This window comes from Somniosus microcephalus, chromosome 3 (genome assembly GCF_052327205.1).
Source record: "Somniosus microcephalus isolate GS21.2 chromosome 3, FLI_Smic_1.0, whole genome shotgun sequence".
Taxonomy (NCBI): Eukaryota; Metazoa; Chordata; class Chondrichthyes; order Squaliformes; family Somniosidae; genus Somniosus; species Somniosus microcephalus.
Genome location: NC_140989.1, coordinates 333,252,520 through 333,265,730, shown reverse-complemented (window position 1 = coordinate 333,265,730; position 13,211 = coordinate 333,252,520). Strand labels below are relative to the sequence as shown.

General features: G+C 47.5%; 1 protein-coding gene across 1 annotated transcript in view; it reads left to right on the top strand.

The window, feature by feature from the left end:
* The window catches only part of LOC147122253 (MAP kinase-interacting serine/threonine-protein kinase 1-like), a 75,611-nt gene that overhangs the window by 27,619 nt on the left and 34,781 nt on the right, over positions 1 to 13,211 (top strand). The window contains 1 exon segment of the mRNA XM_085983178.1: positions 7,635 to 7,739. Within this exon segment, the coding sequence (XP_085839304.1) occupies positions 7,635 to 7,739 (105 nt within the window).

Here is a 13,211-nt window from a genome sequence, read left to right as displayed (position 1 = left end):
AATGCTTTGCTTCCTTTTAAAAAGGCCTAAAAGGGCAAAGAACAACAGGCAGTGTTACTTTAATCATGGTCAGTGTTTTTTAAAAAAAAAAAAAAAAAAATTGCTGAAGGCAAATTGTTCTTTTAGTTCTGAACAAATGGCTGCAAACATCATTAACCTGCATTTCTTGTTACACCCCTCACTTTTTTCTTTTAAAATTACATTTCACAAGTGTAGAGCATTTTCAGAATAAATTGGATGTCCTCTCAATGGAGCCAAAATAAAGTCCCAGAAAAATCGATCCCTTGTCTGTGGTGAGTTTGCAGGGCTTAAAGAGCAAGGGAAATAAATCAATCTGAATTCCTGCTTCTGCATGTTATCCAGTGACACTTCCTGAAACTCTGCAGATGGCATTGCCCTTAACTAGTCATGGCTCTTGTAGCTAAATAGCTCAGAGACTGGTTATACAGGTTTGAGCAAGTTATTGGAGGGTCATCGTGCCTGCTTTACTATAACTGCAAAAGTCTCAGTCTTCAGAAGAGAAGGGTTAAGGAGCGAATTATTTTTTTTTTAAATGCTTAGAATCCTAGAAATGTCAGTACTGATAAAGCCATTCGGTCCATCATACTTCAATCCACTTCCCTGATCTTCCATCATACCTTTTAAATATCTTAATGCATTATCTATCTAATTCACACTTTAAAATGGTTGTCTCAGCTTGAATAGCAATTTATGGTAAAGCATTCTATTGTCTCATAATGATTTACATGAAAAAGTTCTTTACAACCTCCTCCTTTATGGTTCCAGTTTCTTCCATCACTCCAGCTATCTTACCCTGCCAAGTTCCCATACAACTGTAGAAGATGCAACAGTTGTTCCCAAGTCATTTTCCAGGGACTCTAACAATCCTTCAATGCGAGACAGTACGTCCTCCAATCTGCAGTACTGTGTTCACAGTGCAGTCTCCTCTGCATTAATGACTTTGATGAAGGAACCGAGTGTAATGTATCCATGTTTGCTGACGAGACAAAGCTAGGTGGGAAAGTAAGCTGTGAGGAGGACACACAGAGCCTGCAAAGGGATATAGACAGGTTACGTGAGTGGGCTAGAAGGTGGCAGATGGAGTATAATATGGGGAAATGTGAGGTTATTCACTTTGGTGGGAAGAATAGAAAAAAAGAATATTTTTAAAATGGTGAGAAACTATTAAATGTTGGTGTTCAGAGGAATTTGGGTGTCCTTATACACAAAACACAAAGTTAGCATGCAGGTACAGCAAGCAATTAGGAAGGCAAATGGCATGTTGGCCTTTATTGCAAAGGGGTTGGAATACAAGAGTAATGAAGTCTTGTTGCAATTGTACAGGGCTTTGGTGAGACCACACCTGGAGTACTGTGCACAGTTTTGGCCTCCATACCTAAGGAAGGATATCCTTACCTTAGAGGGAGTGCAACAAAGGTTCACTAGATTGGTGCCTGGGATGAGAGGGCTGTCCCATGAGGAGAGATTGAGTAGAATGGACCTATACTCTCTGGAGTTTAGAAGAATGTGAGGTGATCTCATTGAAACATATGATTTTGAGCAGGCATAACAGGGTAGATGCTGAGAGGTTGCTTCCCCTGGGTAGAGAGTCTAAAACTAGGGGTCACAGTCTCAGGATAAGGGGTCGGCCATTTAGGACTGAGATGAGAAATTTCTTTACTCAGTGGGTTGTGAATCTTTGGAATTTTCTACCCGAAAGGGCTGTGGCTGCTGTGTTGAGTATATTTAAGGCTGAGATGTAGATTTTTGGACTAGGGGAATCGAGGGATATGGGGATCAGGCAGGAAAATGAGGTCAAAGATCAGTCATGATCTTCAATGGTGGAGCAGGCTCGAGCGGCTGTATGGCCTACTCCTGCTCCTATTTCTTATGCACTGGGGAGACCACATTCAGATTGAGAGACCACTCTGCTGAATGTCTGGCATGATTCAGACCTTCGTGTAACTCACTATTTTAGTCCTTCCTCCCATCTCTACTTTGACTTTTTCATTTCTTGCCTCCTATACTGTTCCAACTGAGATCAGCATGAGCTTCAGAAATTGTGTGTTGTCTCTCTCCAATCCACTATGCAGCACTCTGACATCAACAATGTTGGAAATGCACAGCAGGTGTGTCAACATGTTAGATGCAGACGAACCTACTGTGTATTTCCAGTATTTTTTTTAATTTCTGAGTTTCTACCCCCTTGTTGGTGATTCATTGACCAGTGGAAATAATCTTACACTATGTACTCAAATATTTTCCTAATTTTAAACACGTCTATTAGTTCCCCATCTTCACTGTCTGCCCCAGTGCAAATGGCCCTACTTTAAATTTCTCAACATAACTACTTTTGCTAATCCCCGATATCATCCTATTGGATATACACTATCTTTTTTGTAGCTTGGGTATTCTTTCTATAACCGGATGCCCAAAACTGTGCAGAGTAGCTGCAGCCTAACCAATGTTGTGGCAAAATAACTATCAACTTCTTCCTTTCATATTCAGTGCCTCTATATAAAACTTGGACCACACTTGGAGTACTGTGAACAGTTCTGGTCTCCATATTATAAAAAGGATATAGAGATGCTGGAGAAGGTGCAGAAAAGATTTACTAGAATGATACCAGAACTAAGGGGTAATACCTATCGGGAAAGATTGAACAGGCTGGGGCTCTTTTCTCTAGAAACAAGACTGAGGGGTGACCTGATGAGAGGTCTTTAAGATTACAAAAGGGTTTGATGATAGAGTTGATGTAGAGAGGATATTTCCACTTGTGGGCGAGACCAGAACTAGGGGCCATAAATATAAGATCGTCACTAATAAATCCAGCAACAACAACTTGCATTTATATAGTGCCTTTAACGTCCCAAGGTGCTTAATAGGAACGTTATCAAACAAAATTTGACACCGAGCCACATAGAAATATTAGGGCAGGTGACCAAAAGCTTGGTCAAAGAGGTAGGTTTTAAGGAATGTCTTAAAGGAGGAAAAAGAGGTAGAGAGATGGAGAGGTTTAGGCAGGGAATTCCAGAGCTTAGGACTTAGCTGAAGGCACGGCTGCAAAATCAGGGATGCTCAAGAAGTCAGAATTGGCGGAACACAGAGATCTCAGGTTGGGGGGGGGGGGGGCGCGGGGGTGAGGGGGGTGTTGTAAGGCTGGAGGAGATTACAGCGATCGGGAGAGACAAGGCCATGGAGGGATTTGAAAATAAGGATGAGAATTTTAAAATCGAGGCGTTGATTAACCAGGAGCCAATGTAGGTCAGCGAGCACAGGGGAGATGGGTGAGCAGGACTTGGTGCGAGAGAGGACATGGGCAGCTGAGTTTTGGATGACTTCCAGTTTATGGAGGGTAGAACTAGGGAGGCCAGCCAGGAGTGTGTTGGAATAGTCAAGTCTGGAGGTAACCAAGGCATGGATGGGGGTTTCAGCAGCAGATAAGCTGAGGCAGGGGCGGAGACAGGCGATGATACGGAGATGGAAACAGGTGGTCTTGGTGCTGGCACGGATATGTGGTAGGAAGCTCATCTCGGTCAAATATAACACCAAGGTTACAAACAGTCTGGTTCAGCCTCCGACATCTGCCAGGAAGAGAGATGGAGTCGGTGGTGAGCGAACAGAGTTTGTGGTGGGGACCGAAGTAATGGTTTCAGTCTTCTCAATATTTAGTTTGAGGAAATTTCTGCTCATCCAGTGCTGGATGTCTGACAAGCAGTCTGACAATTTAGAGACAGTGGAGGGGTCGAGAGACGTGGAGGTGAGGTAGAGCCGGATGTCTTCAGTGTACATATGGAAACTGATGCTGTGTTGTCGGATGATGTTGCCGAGGGGTAGCATGTACATGAGAAATAGGAGGGAGCCTAGGATAGATCCTTGGGGACACCAGAGGTGATTCTTTGACTACAACTGGATAGATAAGAATGGAACCAGGCGAGTGCAGTAATAAATCCCAAGAATTCGGGAGAAACTCCTTTACCTAGAGCGTGGTTAGAATGTGGAACTCACTACCACAAGGAGTAGTTGAGGCGAATAGCATCGATGTAATTAAGGGGAAGCTAGAATAAGCACATGAAGGAGAAATTAATAGAAGGATATTTTGATGGGGTTGGACGAAGAAGAATGGGATGAGGGTCATGTGACGCATGATCACTGGCGTGGACCTGTTGGGCCCGATGGCCTGTTTCTGTGCTGTAAAACCTCAAAACCCATTTGTCTTTATCTCCATGCAGTACTGCTTTTAGACATCTATGTAAATCTGCACTCTTAGCTTTCTCTCTTCTACTTCAAATGTTTCAGTAACTGAAGAGAAAGTTCTGGTAATAACACAATTATGAATTCTCTTGCTCAATAGTTATAGGGAATGTGGAATGCACAGACAGACTTCCAGTTCAAAAGTTAACCAAATGCAATAACTTATCCACACAAAATTAAGACCATACATGTGGGAACTAATGAGATCAGCAAGTGATTTCTGTGTAATTTCAGGCTTTAGATGATTAACTGCTCAGCTTTACTATCATGGTTTATGACATGTAAATCCTTCAAATAGAGTAGTGCTTTATGGATAGTGCTTTGTTATGCTGTACATAATACATTCATTAGTCCCTTATCTGAGCTATAGTTTTTGTAATTTATTGTAATTTGTTACAGCCTCCAGTGGCAGTTACAAATCTGTCCCTACATACGTCATGCAGCCATTGTGGAATTAGAATATCTGCTTGAAAAACTTCATTTGTATGCTAATGTAACAGACTAAAGGGGGTTATTAGACAATGGATACAGATTACCTGTTCCACAGGCAAAATGTAAATACAAGATTTGATGCAGTGCCCACTAATTGAGTCAGTGTTCAAAAAGAACAATCAAGACAACTGGTAGCAGTTAATGGGTACCACCTCCACAAATGGTTTTCCTGAATCTAATATTACTTGTGACTAATCCTGTTGTAAATAATTTTCAAAATTAATTAGTTTTAAGTGGCTGGAAGGAGTGGCTACGTTTTATCCTCTTCCTACATCAAAATCGGATTTTACTACTGTACAGGTAGACTATCCTTTATCCGAAAACCTCGGGACCAGCCGAGTTTTGGATAAAGGAGAATTTCGGATTTCGGAAGGTGGGGCGGGGGGGGGTCGGCGGGGGTCCGCGGGGGGGTCGTGCGCACGACTTACGCTGACGCTCAGCGTAAGTCAGTCGGGGTCGGCGGGGGTCGGGGCCGGCGGGGTCGGCGGTTGTCGGGGCCGGCGGGGTCCGCGGGGGGGTCGGCGGTTGTCGGGGCCGGCGGGGTCCGCGGGGGGGTCGGCGGTTGTCGGGGCTGGCGGGGGGGATCGGCGGTTGTCGGGGCCGGCGGGGTCCGCGGGGGGGTCGGCGGTTGTCGGGGCGGGGGGGTCGGCGGGGGGGATCGGCGGTTGTCGGGGCCGGCGGGGTCGGCGGTTGTCGGGGCTGGCGGGGTCGGCGGGGGGGATCGGCGGTTGTCGGGGCCGGCGGGGTCCGCGGGGGGGTCGGCGGTTGTCGGGGCCGGCGGGGTCCGCGGGGGGGTCGGCGGGGGGTCGTGCGCACGACTTACCCTTTATCCGAACTTCCGAAACCGGAACCCTCTAAAAACCGAAGGTTTTTTCGTTCGTACGCACGACTTACGCTGAATGAAAAAACCTTCGGTTTTTAGAGGGTTTCGGTTTTCGGAAGTCCGGATAAAGGGTAGTCTACCTGTACTGCATTTTCTCCTTGGTTTTTAATGGTTTAGTAACAATGGACCATTGGCATAATTTCCTTATATTGAAAATTATATCCTATAAACCCAATCCCATTGTTTTTTCCTCCTTGTCAGCAGGTTTATAATGCATATACAATGTCTAACATCTGCCAATTCCCAACACATGTCAGCAGCAAAGTCATGGCTCATGACACCTGTGTTCCTTCCAGTTAATGGCTGTCATACTGTTGAGGCAAGTTATACTGGACGGATAGTGTAATTGGGTGAGACAAAGTATAGTGCAAAATGACAATCTAAGGCTAAGCATTTTAAACAGTTAAATAAAGTTCCTGATTGTCTAACAAAAGCAGCCAAATCCTGTTATAGTCCCTGGCTACTTTGCCAAGGATATACCTTAATTCGGATTATTTCAGGATCAAGATTTCTATAAACTGCAGATTTAAAAATAGCTAATTAGGAACTCCATATCGTGGAGCCGTTTAATTCCCTGGTCAGCAATTCACTCAACAGAAAGTAACTGAAAACAAAGATACAGGTTGGAAATCACTCGTTTAAGAAAAACATGGTTTGATGTTCCCTTGACTTCAGACCATTGAAGTCCTGACTTTCTATTCCCCGCCTCCCTCTCCCACTGTTACCTGTGGAGCTGCTCCGGGGTGCAGATGATGGGACATTCCCATCACTGGAAACAGCTAGCAAGAAGGAAGACCCTACTTCAGGGTTTGTCAGTAAAAACTTGGGGCTAAAAATTGAGTAGCACCCCAAAAATTAGCGTCCCCGCGCCGGAATTTGAGTGGTTGTGCCCCAAGAGGGAAGCGCCCCGCATCCCTCTTGGGGCGCTGTGAGTCTCTATTGCGGCGTTATGTGTCGCAGCGCCACACGCTGCGGCACGTCACGCTGCGGTATTGCAGGCCTTCCTCCCCTCCTTAAAGGGGAGGGGCCTTGTGCAGCTGGGCCCCCGGGGATCAGGAGTGCAGGCAAAAGTGCCCGGCACTCGAAGTGCCGGGCTCTTGGAGCGCAGCCAGCACTCCGCGGTGGGGGGGGGGGGGTTTCAGGAGGTCTGCGACTGGAGTGCTGGCAGGCGGCCAGCAACAAAAATGGCCGCCTTGTGCCTCCCCGGCCGCAGGTACGCCCCCCCCCTGACCCCGTCGGACATAGCGTCCGGCGGTAAGTCAGGGGGCGCTCCCGAAGATCGTGGCCGGGGGGTCAGCGGGGCGCTGCGCACACCAATGATGTCATCGCCAGCGCCGCAGGGCGCTACCGGTTAGTGCCACCACTAACCTCCCGCTGAATTTTGCGGGAGGCGTGGGCAGTGCTGCGCCCGGGTGCTAGTTGCGTTGCATCCCGTTAGCGCCCTCTTAAGGCGCTAACGGGAGGCGCAACCAATTGAATTTTTCCCCCTTGATGTTTTTTCTAAATGTCAAAAATTTGCTCAGGTTATTTTATTCTATTTATAAAATGCAGTATTTTGAACAAAAGGTACCCACCTAGCGTTTCCTTCCCCTTTTTATTTTAGGACAAATATTCACTTCACTATAATGGCTGATTCTTCCCTGTGCTGTCTCCAGTGAAGAAGACAGACTGGAGATCTACTTCAAAGCTTCTGACCTTGCAGTCCTATTGTTGACTGTTTGTTTGAAGGCACTCAATGGCCTGGGATGTTGCCTGATGAAAATGTATTTCCTTTCCTGTATACAAGCATTTGCAGCATCCTAGGAGAGCATGCTTGAGATCAGTAGTTTCGCTTGTGAGGAATGCAGGCACAAACCAACATTTCATTACTCTCTACTCCAGTTTTCCTCTGATGCTTGGGTTAGAGCTGCACACAAAATTAACAATCCTGGCTGCACCCTGTTTTGTTGTTTGAAGAATCCCATTCATGTAATATTAGCATTTAAAAACAAACTCTGCTTTCTAGGCTCCATTCTGACCCACATTCAGAGAAGAAAGCACTTTAATGAGAGAGAAGCGAGTGTTGTTGTGAAAGACATCGCATCTGCCTTGGATTTTCTACACACCAAAGGTAAGGAGAGTCGGTGCCTCTTTCCCACACCACTCCTTTAGCCACATGTTCGCTTCCCTAATCAGCTTATTCCTACACCCAAAAAGGATAGAACGGGGTACTTTATAAATAGATAATTAAAATGTCATGAACAGGTACAGAAAATAATCAAAAAGGCTGTTGGGATGCTGGCCTTTATATCTAGAGGACTAGAGTACAAGGGGGTAGAAGTAATGCTGCAGCTATACAAAACCCTGGTTAGACCACACCTGGAGTACTGTGAGCAGTTCTGGGCACCACACCTCAGGAAGGATAGATTGGCCTTGGAGGGAGTGCAGCGTAGGTTTACCAGAATGAAACCTGGACTTCAAGGGTTAAATTACTAGGAGAATTTACACAAATTAGGGTTGTATTTCCTAGAATTTAGAAGGTTAAGGGGTGATTTGATCGAAGTTTTCAAGATATTAAGGGGAACAGATAGGATAGATAGAGAGAAACTATTTTTACTGGTTGGGGATTCTAGGACTAGGGGGCATAGTCTAAAAATTAAAGCCAGACCTTTTCAGGAATGAAATTAGGAAACACTTCTACACACACACAGGGTGGTAGAAGTTTGGAACTCTCTTCTGCAAATGGCAATTGATGCTAGATCATACAAGATTCTGAAGGGGATGCTGAGAGGTTGTTTCCCCGGGCTGGAGTGTCTAGAACTAGGGGGCATAGTCTCAGGATAAGGGGTCGGCCATTTAAGACTGAGATGAGGAAGAATTTCTTCACTGAGGGTTGTGAATCTTTGGAATGCTGAGTCTTTGAATATATTCAAGGCTGAGATTGATAGATCTTTGGACTCTAGGGGAATCAAGGGATATGGAGATCGGGCAGGAAAGTGGAGTTGAGGTTGATGATCAGCCATGACCTTTTTGAATGGTGGAGCAGGCTCAAGGGGCCGTATGGCCTACTCCTGCTCCTATTTCTTATGTTCTTAATTGTTAATTTTAAACCGGAGATTGATCGCTTTCTGTTAACCAAAGGTATTAAATGATGTGCGCCAAAGGCAGGTATATGGAGTTGGGTCGCAGATCAGCCATGATCTCATTGAATGGCGGAGTAGGCTCGAGGGGCTGAATTGCCTACTCCTGTTCCTATGTTCCTAATGAAATAATCAGATATGTTCTGAGATCGGTGATTTTGGCAGCGGGGGTGGGAACAGGTGGAGGTCTGTAGTTGCAGGCACAAATTAAAAATGTGTAGCAGACTTGGATCTGCAGGAACCAGTGCAAAAACTGCCCACTATGAGCAGCTGTTATTGGTCAAAATGAAGTTCAAGAAGACAAAAATGATGCCATATGACAAGGGATCAACAAGAGTAGACAGAAATAACCTGAGTGGATCAAACAAGTCAACAAATGTTTTATTTGGCTCAGAGTCCACAAATCACAAGGACTGTTCAGAAGATGAGTACTCGACTGCCCTACAAGAAAGGCAGTTGAAAGGCTACAGTTATAGGGCAGAATTTCATTTCTGGAGAAGGATGGGGTTGAGGAATATGATGAAAGGTAGTAGATGGAGTTGATTTGACAACAAGTGATGAGCTTTTTGACCTAATTGACACTTCCTGTTCCTAAGAGCTCCTGTGTATTAACATTTGTAAAATGAGTAAGTGTATTGGTCTAAAATAACTCTTTGATTTATGGCAATCGCGTAAGTGGTGAACAGAGGCGATCGCAGTCGGGAGAGGAGCAGGAAAGGCCCAAGATTTCCTTGTAGGACCCGGAGGAGCATTCCTATTCCTCCTGACCCACGAGGAAACTTCAGAAAAAAATTGGCCCGTAGTTTGCAGTCAGCGGCTGTAATATATGTGGGTAGCACAAATGAAGGACAGGGACACGATCAGCTGCTGCTCCATGTGCTTGCTTTATTAGGCCAGGGCGAACTGAGCATGCTCATACTAAACCATGTGACAAACCCTGTGATAATACATTACAGCGGCGAAGCCACTGACCTTGAAGAAAGCTGCCCACAGAGTGCTCGCGATCTCTGTGGCGAGAAGTTTGCCTTTATCAACATTCAATTGATTGCAGCACTCTGTCATGGGAATTCCTTGTGCGATGCTGCTGTGACGTCAACAAGCTGTCTAATCAGCCAATCACATAACAGAAATCTCAGACAGGAAACCAAGAAATGAGAAGTGTCTTTCAGCTATACATTTTAAAAATGTTACAGCGAGTGAAATAAAGATTGGGTCTCTCGCATGGGGATAAGGTAGAAACTGAAAGATCATGAACAAACTAAGGGCTAGAAATTCATTATAGCACAGGAATGGGTGGTATCATTAGAAAAGTTGGAGAATTAGTGCCAGGGGCTAATGCATAAGACTGTACGCAAAATTTGTGCTCGCTGCTCAAAGAAATAATTGGAGTCCTAATTCAAGTCTTTAAGCCCAAGCACATTGGCGTTATATCAGGTGCAGTCTAATCGCAAGTCATGATTGCCACAGTTCTTAGAGGGGCGGTTCATTGATGCTGCAGAACCTCATTCTCAGCATTGCTGGCTGTGCAGCTGCCTCGGCAAGCAGCAGCAGGTCAAGGAGAAGGAGCCGGAGGACTGAAGCAGCTGTACCCATGACGGACCACGTCCCAGGGAGAGAGCCTGCAGATTCTGCGATGAAGTATTGGAGGTGTTGGTGCTTGCTGTGGTGAGACTGAGAGCGGTGCTCTACCCGGCAAGTGGCAGGAGACCCTCGCCGCAAGTCTTCCGCACCATGTGACGGGAGCTAGCGCAGCACATCTCAGGCAGCACTGTGGTCCCCAGGACCCCCACACATTGCAGGAAGAAATTTAACAACCTCACTCAGGTGGTCAGGGTGAGTCAATGCTTCAACAAATGCTACATACCGGCATCTGAACCACAGTCTCCGCACACTGCCCAAAGCACCACACCCCCAGCACTCACCCACCAACAATCTTTACCTACCAACATTCACACCCACATCTCGCACCTTGCACACAATGACCACTATTCAACTATGGCAGGCACATCACCCAAATACATTGATCCACACTCACTCTCTCACTTTCCTTTCTCTTGCAGGCCAAGGTGGCTCACAACAGGAGGGAGCAGGAGCGCACAAGTGGGGGACAAGTTGACACCCAACCACTGTCTGTGCTGGAAAATGAGTGCTGCAGATTACTGGACGCCAGGTGGTGGGCGCCGTTGCCACTGGCGACGTTGACCCCCCCCCCCTTGGGGACAACAACGGTATATTCATCCCTACTCCTTCTCACATCCCACTTCCCCCTCACCCCACAAGCGTTTTGCACTTTCCAGCTAATCATGCTGTATGCATGCATTTCTCCCTTCCTGCCCCACTCCCTTCACCTTAACCCGACTCTTGTGCCTTTATGCTTTCAGATAATGAGCAAGCACCTGAGCAGCCTGTCCCTGAGGCACCGTAGACAGCGAGGCGGGAAAAGAGGAGGAGGAAGAACACACTGCGTCACTGCATGTCTCACCCGCAGGCACCAGCTCCGATACTGGCACTATACTTTCTTTAGAGGCTAGTGTAGTAGCGGGATCTGCACAGGGTGAGGCACCGGGGACGACTGGGTGGCAGCAAGGCCAGGGGGAAAGGGTAGCTCGGGGGCCAGCACCCTGGAGGGCGAGTTCGCGCATGAGTTCTGCTGCACAGGACTTGGATGAGGATCTCGATGGGGAGGCGTTTAGAAGAAGGCTGATGGGCATGCACACTGAGTTGATCGGTGCAATGGCAAGGGTGCCAGAGAATCCCTCAGCAATGATGAGCATGGAGGAGTCCACCTCCAACATTGCACAAGGCTCTGTGCACACCATGGAGCCCATCATTTCCACTCTGCAAAGGATGGTAGACTCCCAGAGAGACCGTGGCGACCCAGACCTGACGCTGCGTGTGATGGGCGATCTGGTAGCTTCCATTGCAGCACAGGTGGAAGCGACGCAACATTTTAGTGCTGTAATGCAGTCTATGCTTGGTGGCATTCAATCTCGGACTGCTCTCATGCAGTCTCACCTTGATGCCACACAAGCTCTGACTGCTGCCATTGTGGCTGGGTGTACCACCATCGACGGGGGCTTTCATGGTGTCGCAGCAGGCCAGCAATTTGTGCTCCAACAGATTGCTAGGGGTGCTGCCCCGGGGGAGTGGCAGTGGGTCATTGGAGCAGGAACCTGCTGTCCTCTCTCAGGATGACTCTATTTGTGCTCCCACCACTGCCACTCCGCCATTGCCCTTGTCGCTGCCTGTCATCCTGCTGAGGTGGTACAGTCTACAGCCGGGCCTTCCAGGCCCAGAGCTGGTCGAGGGCGTCCTGCAAGGCCATCTGAAGTCTCCCGCATGGACACTCAGCAGCCTTCCACCAGCCCTGCTGCAGCCACTGGGCCAACACTTCGTAGGAGCACTAGAGTAGGCAAAGGCACAGTAACGAGAGGCGCTAAGGGATTGCACAAGGGTGAATAGAATATATTTTTGTTGTAAATATTTGTTCACTGAGTTTTGATAAATTTATTAATTCAGTTTTGATTCTTTTGTGGTGTGTCTCATTTAAGCTTTGCGCTGTGGTATGGCCTGCGACAGGGGTGGAATGATGGGGCTGTGGTGAGCAATGGGGATCTGGGATTTAATTAATTCGAACTGCAGTCTGATGAGGCGGTCACGGACCAATCTTCCAGAAGGCCGATTGAGTAGCTGCCTCCTCCCTTGCTCCTTTTCCTCCTCCTCATCTTCCGTTTTGTAATCGTCATCCTCCTCCTCTCCCTCTTCCTCCTCCTGAGGTGGTCCCACAATCCTTGGTGGCAAGGGATGGGCCCTCATGATGGCCAAGTTGTGGAGCATGCAGCAAACCACCACGAAATGGGACACCTGCTCAGCCGAGTACTGGAGGGCTCCTCCCGAGCGGTCAAGGCAACGGAACCATTGCTTCAGCAGGCTGATGGTCTGCTCGATGATGTTCCTGGTAGCAGCATGGCTCTCATTATGAGTGCTGGGCAGGAGTGTTGGGGTTGTGGAGGGAAGTCATGAGCCAGATGGAGAGCGGATAGCCCTTGTCTCCAAGCAGCCAGCCGCGAGCTTGACGTGCTGGCTGGAAGAGTGCTGGCACACCGGTCTGGTGCAGGACGAAGGCATCATGGCTGCTGCCAGGATAGCAGGCATTGACATTGAGGATTAGCTGTCTGCGGTCGCACACCAACTGCACATTAAGTGAGTGGTAGCCTTTGCGGTTACGGAAGATCTCAGGATTGTTATGCGGTGCCTGCAAAGCCACGTGGGTGCAGTCATTGGCGCCCTTCACCATGGGGAATCCCGCTATCCTGGCAAAGCCACATGCACGCTCGTCCTGCTTCTCTCTGGTGATGGGGAAGGAAATGTAGTCCCTTCTACTGCAGAGAGCTTCTGACATCCTGGATGCAGCGATGGACAGCAAACTGAGATGTTAGCTCTGTCTCCTGTTGCAGACTGGA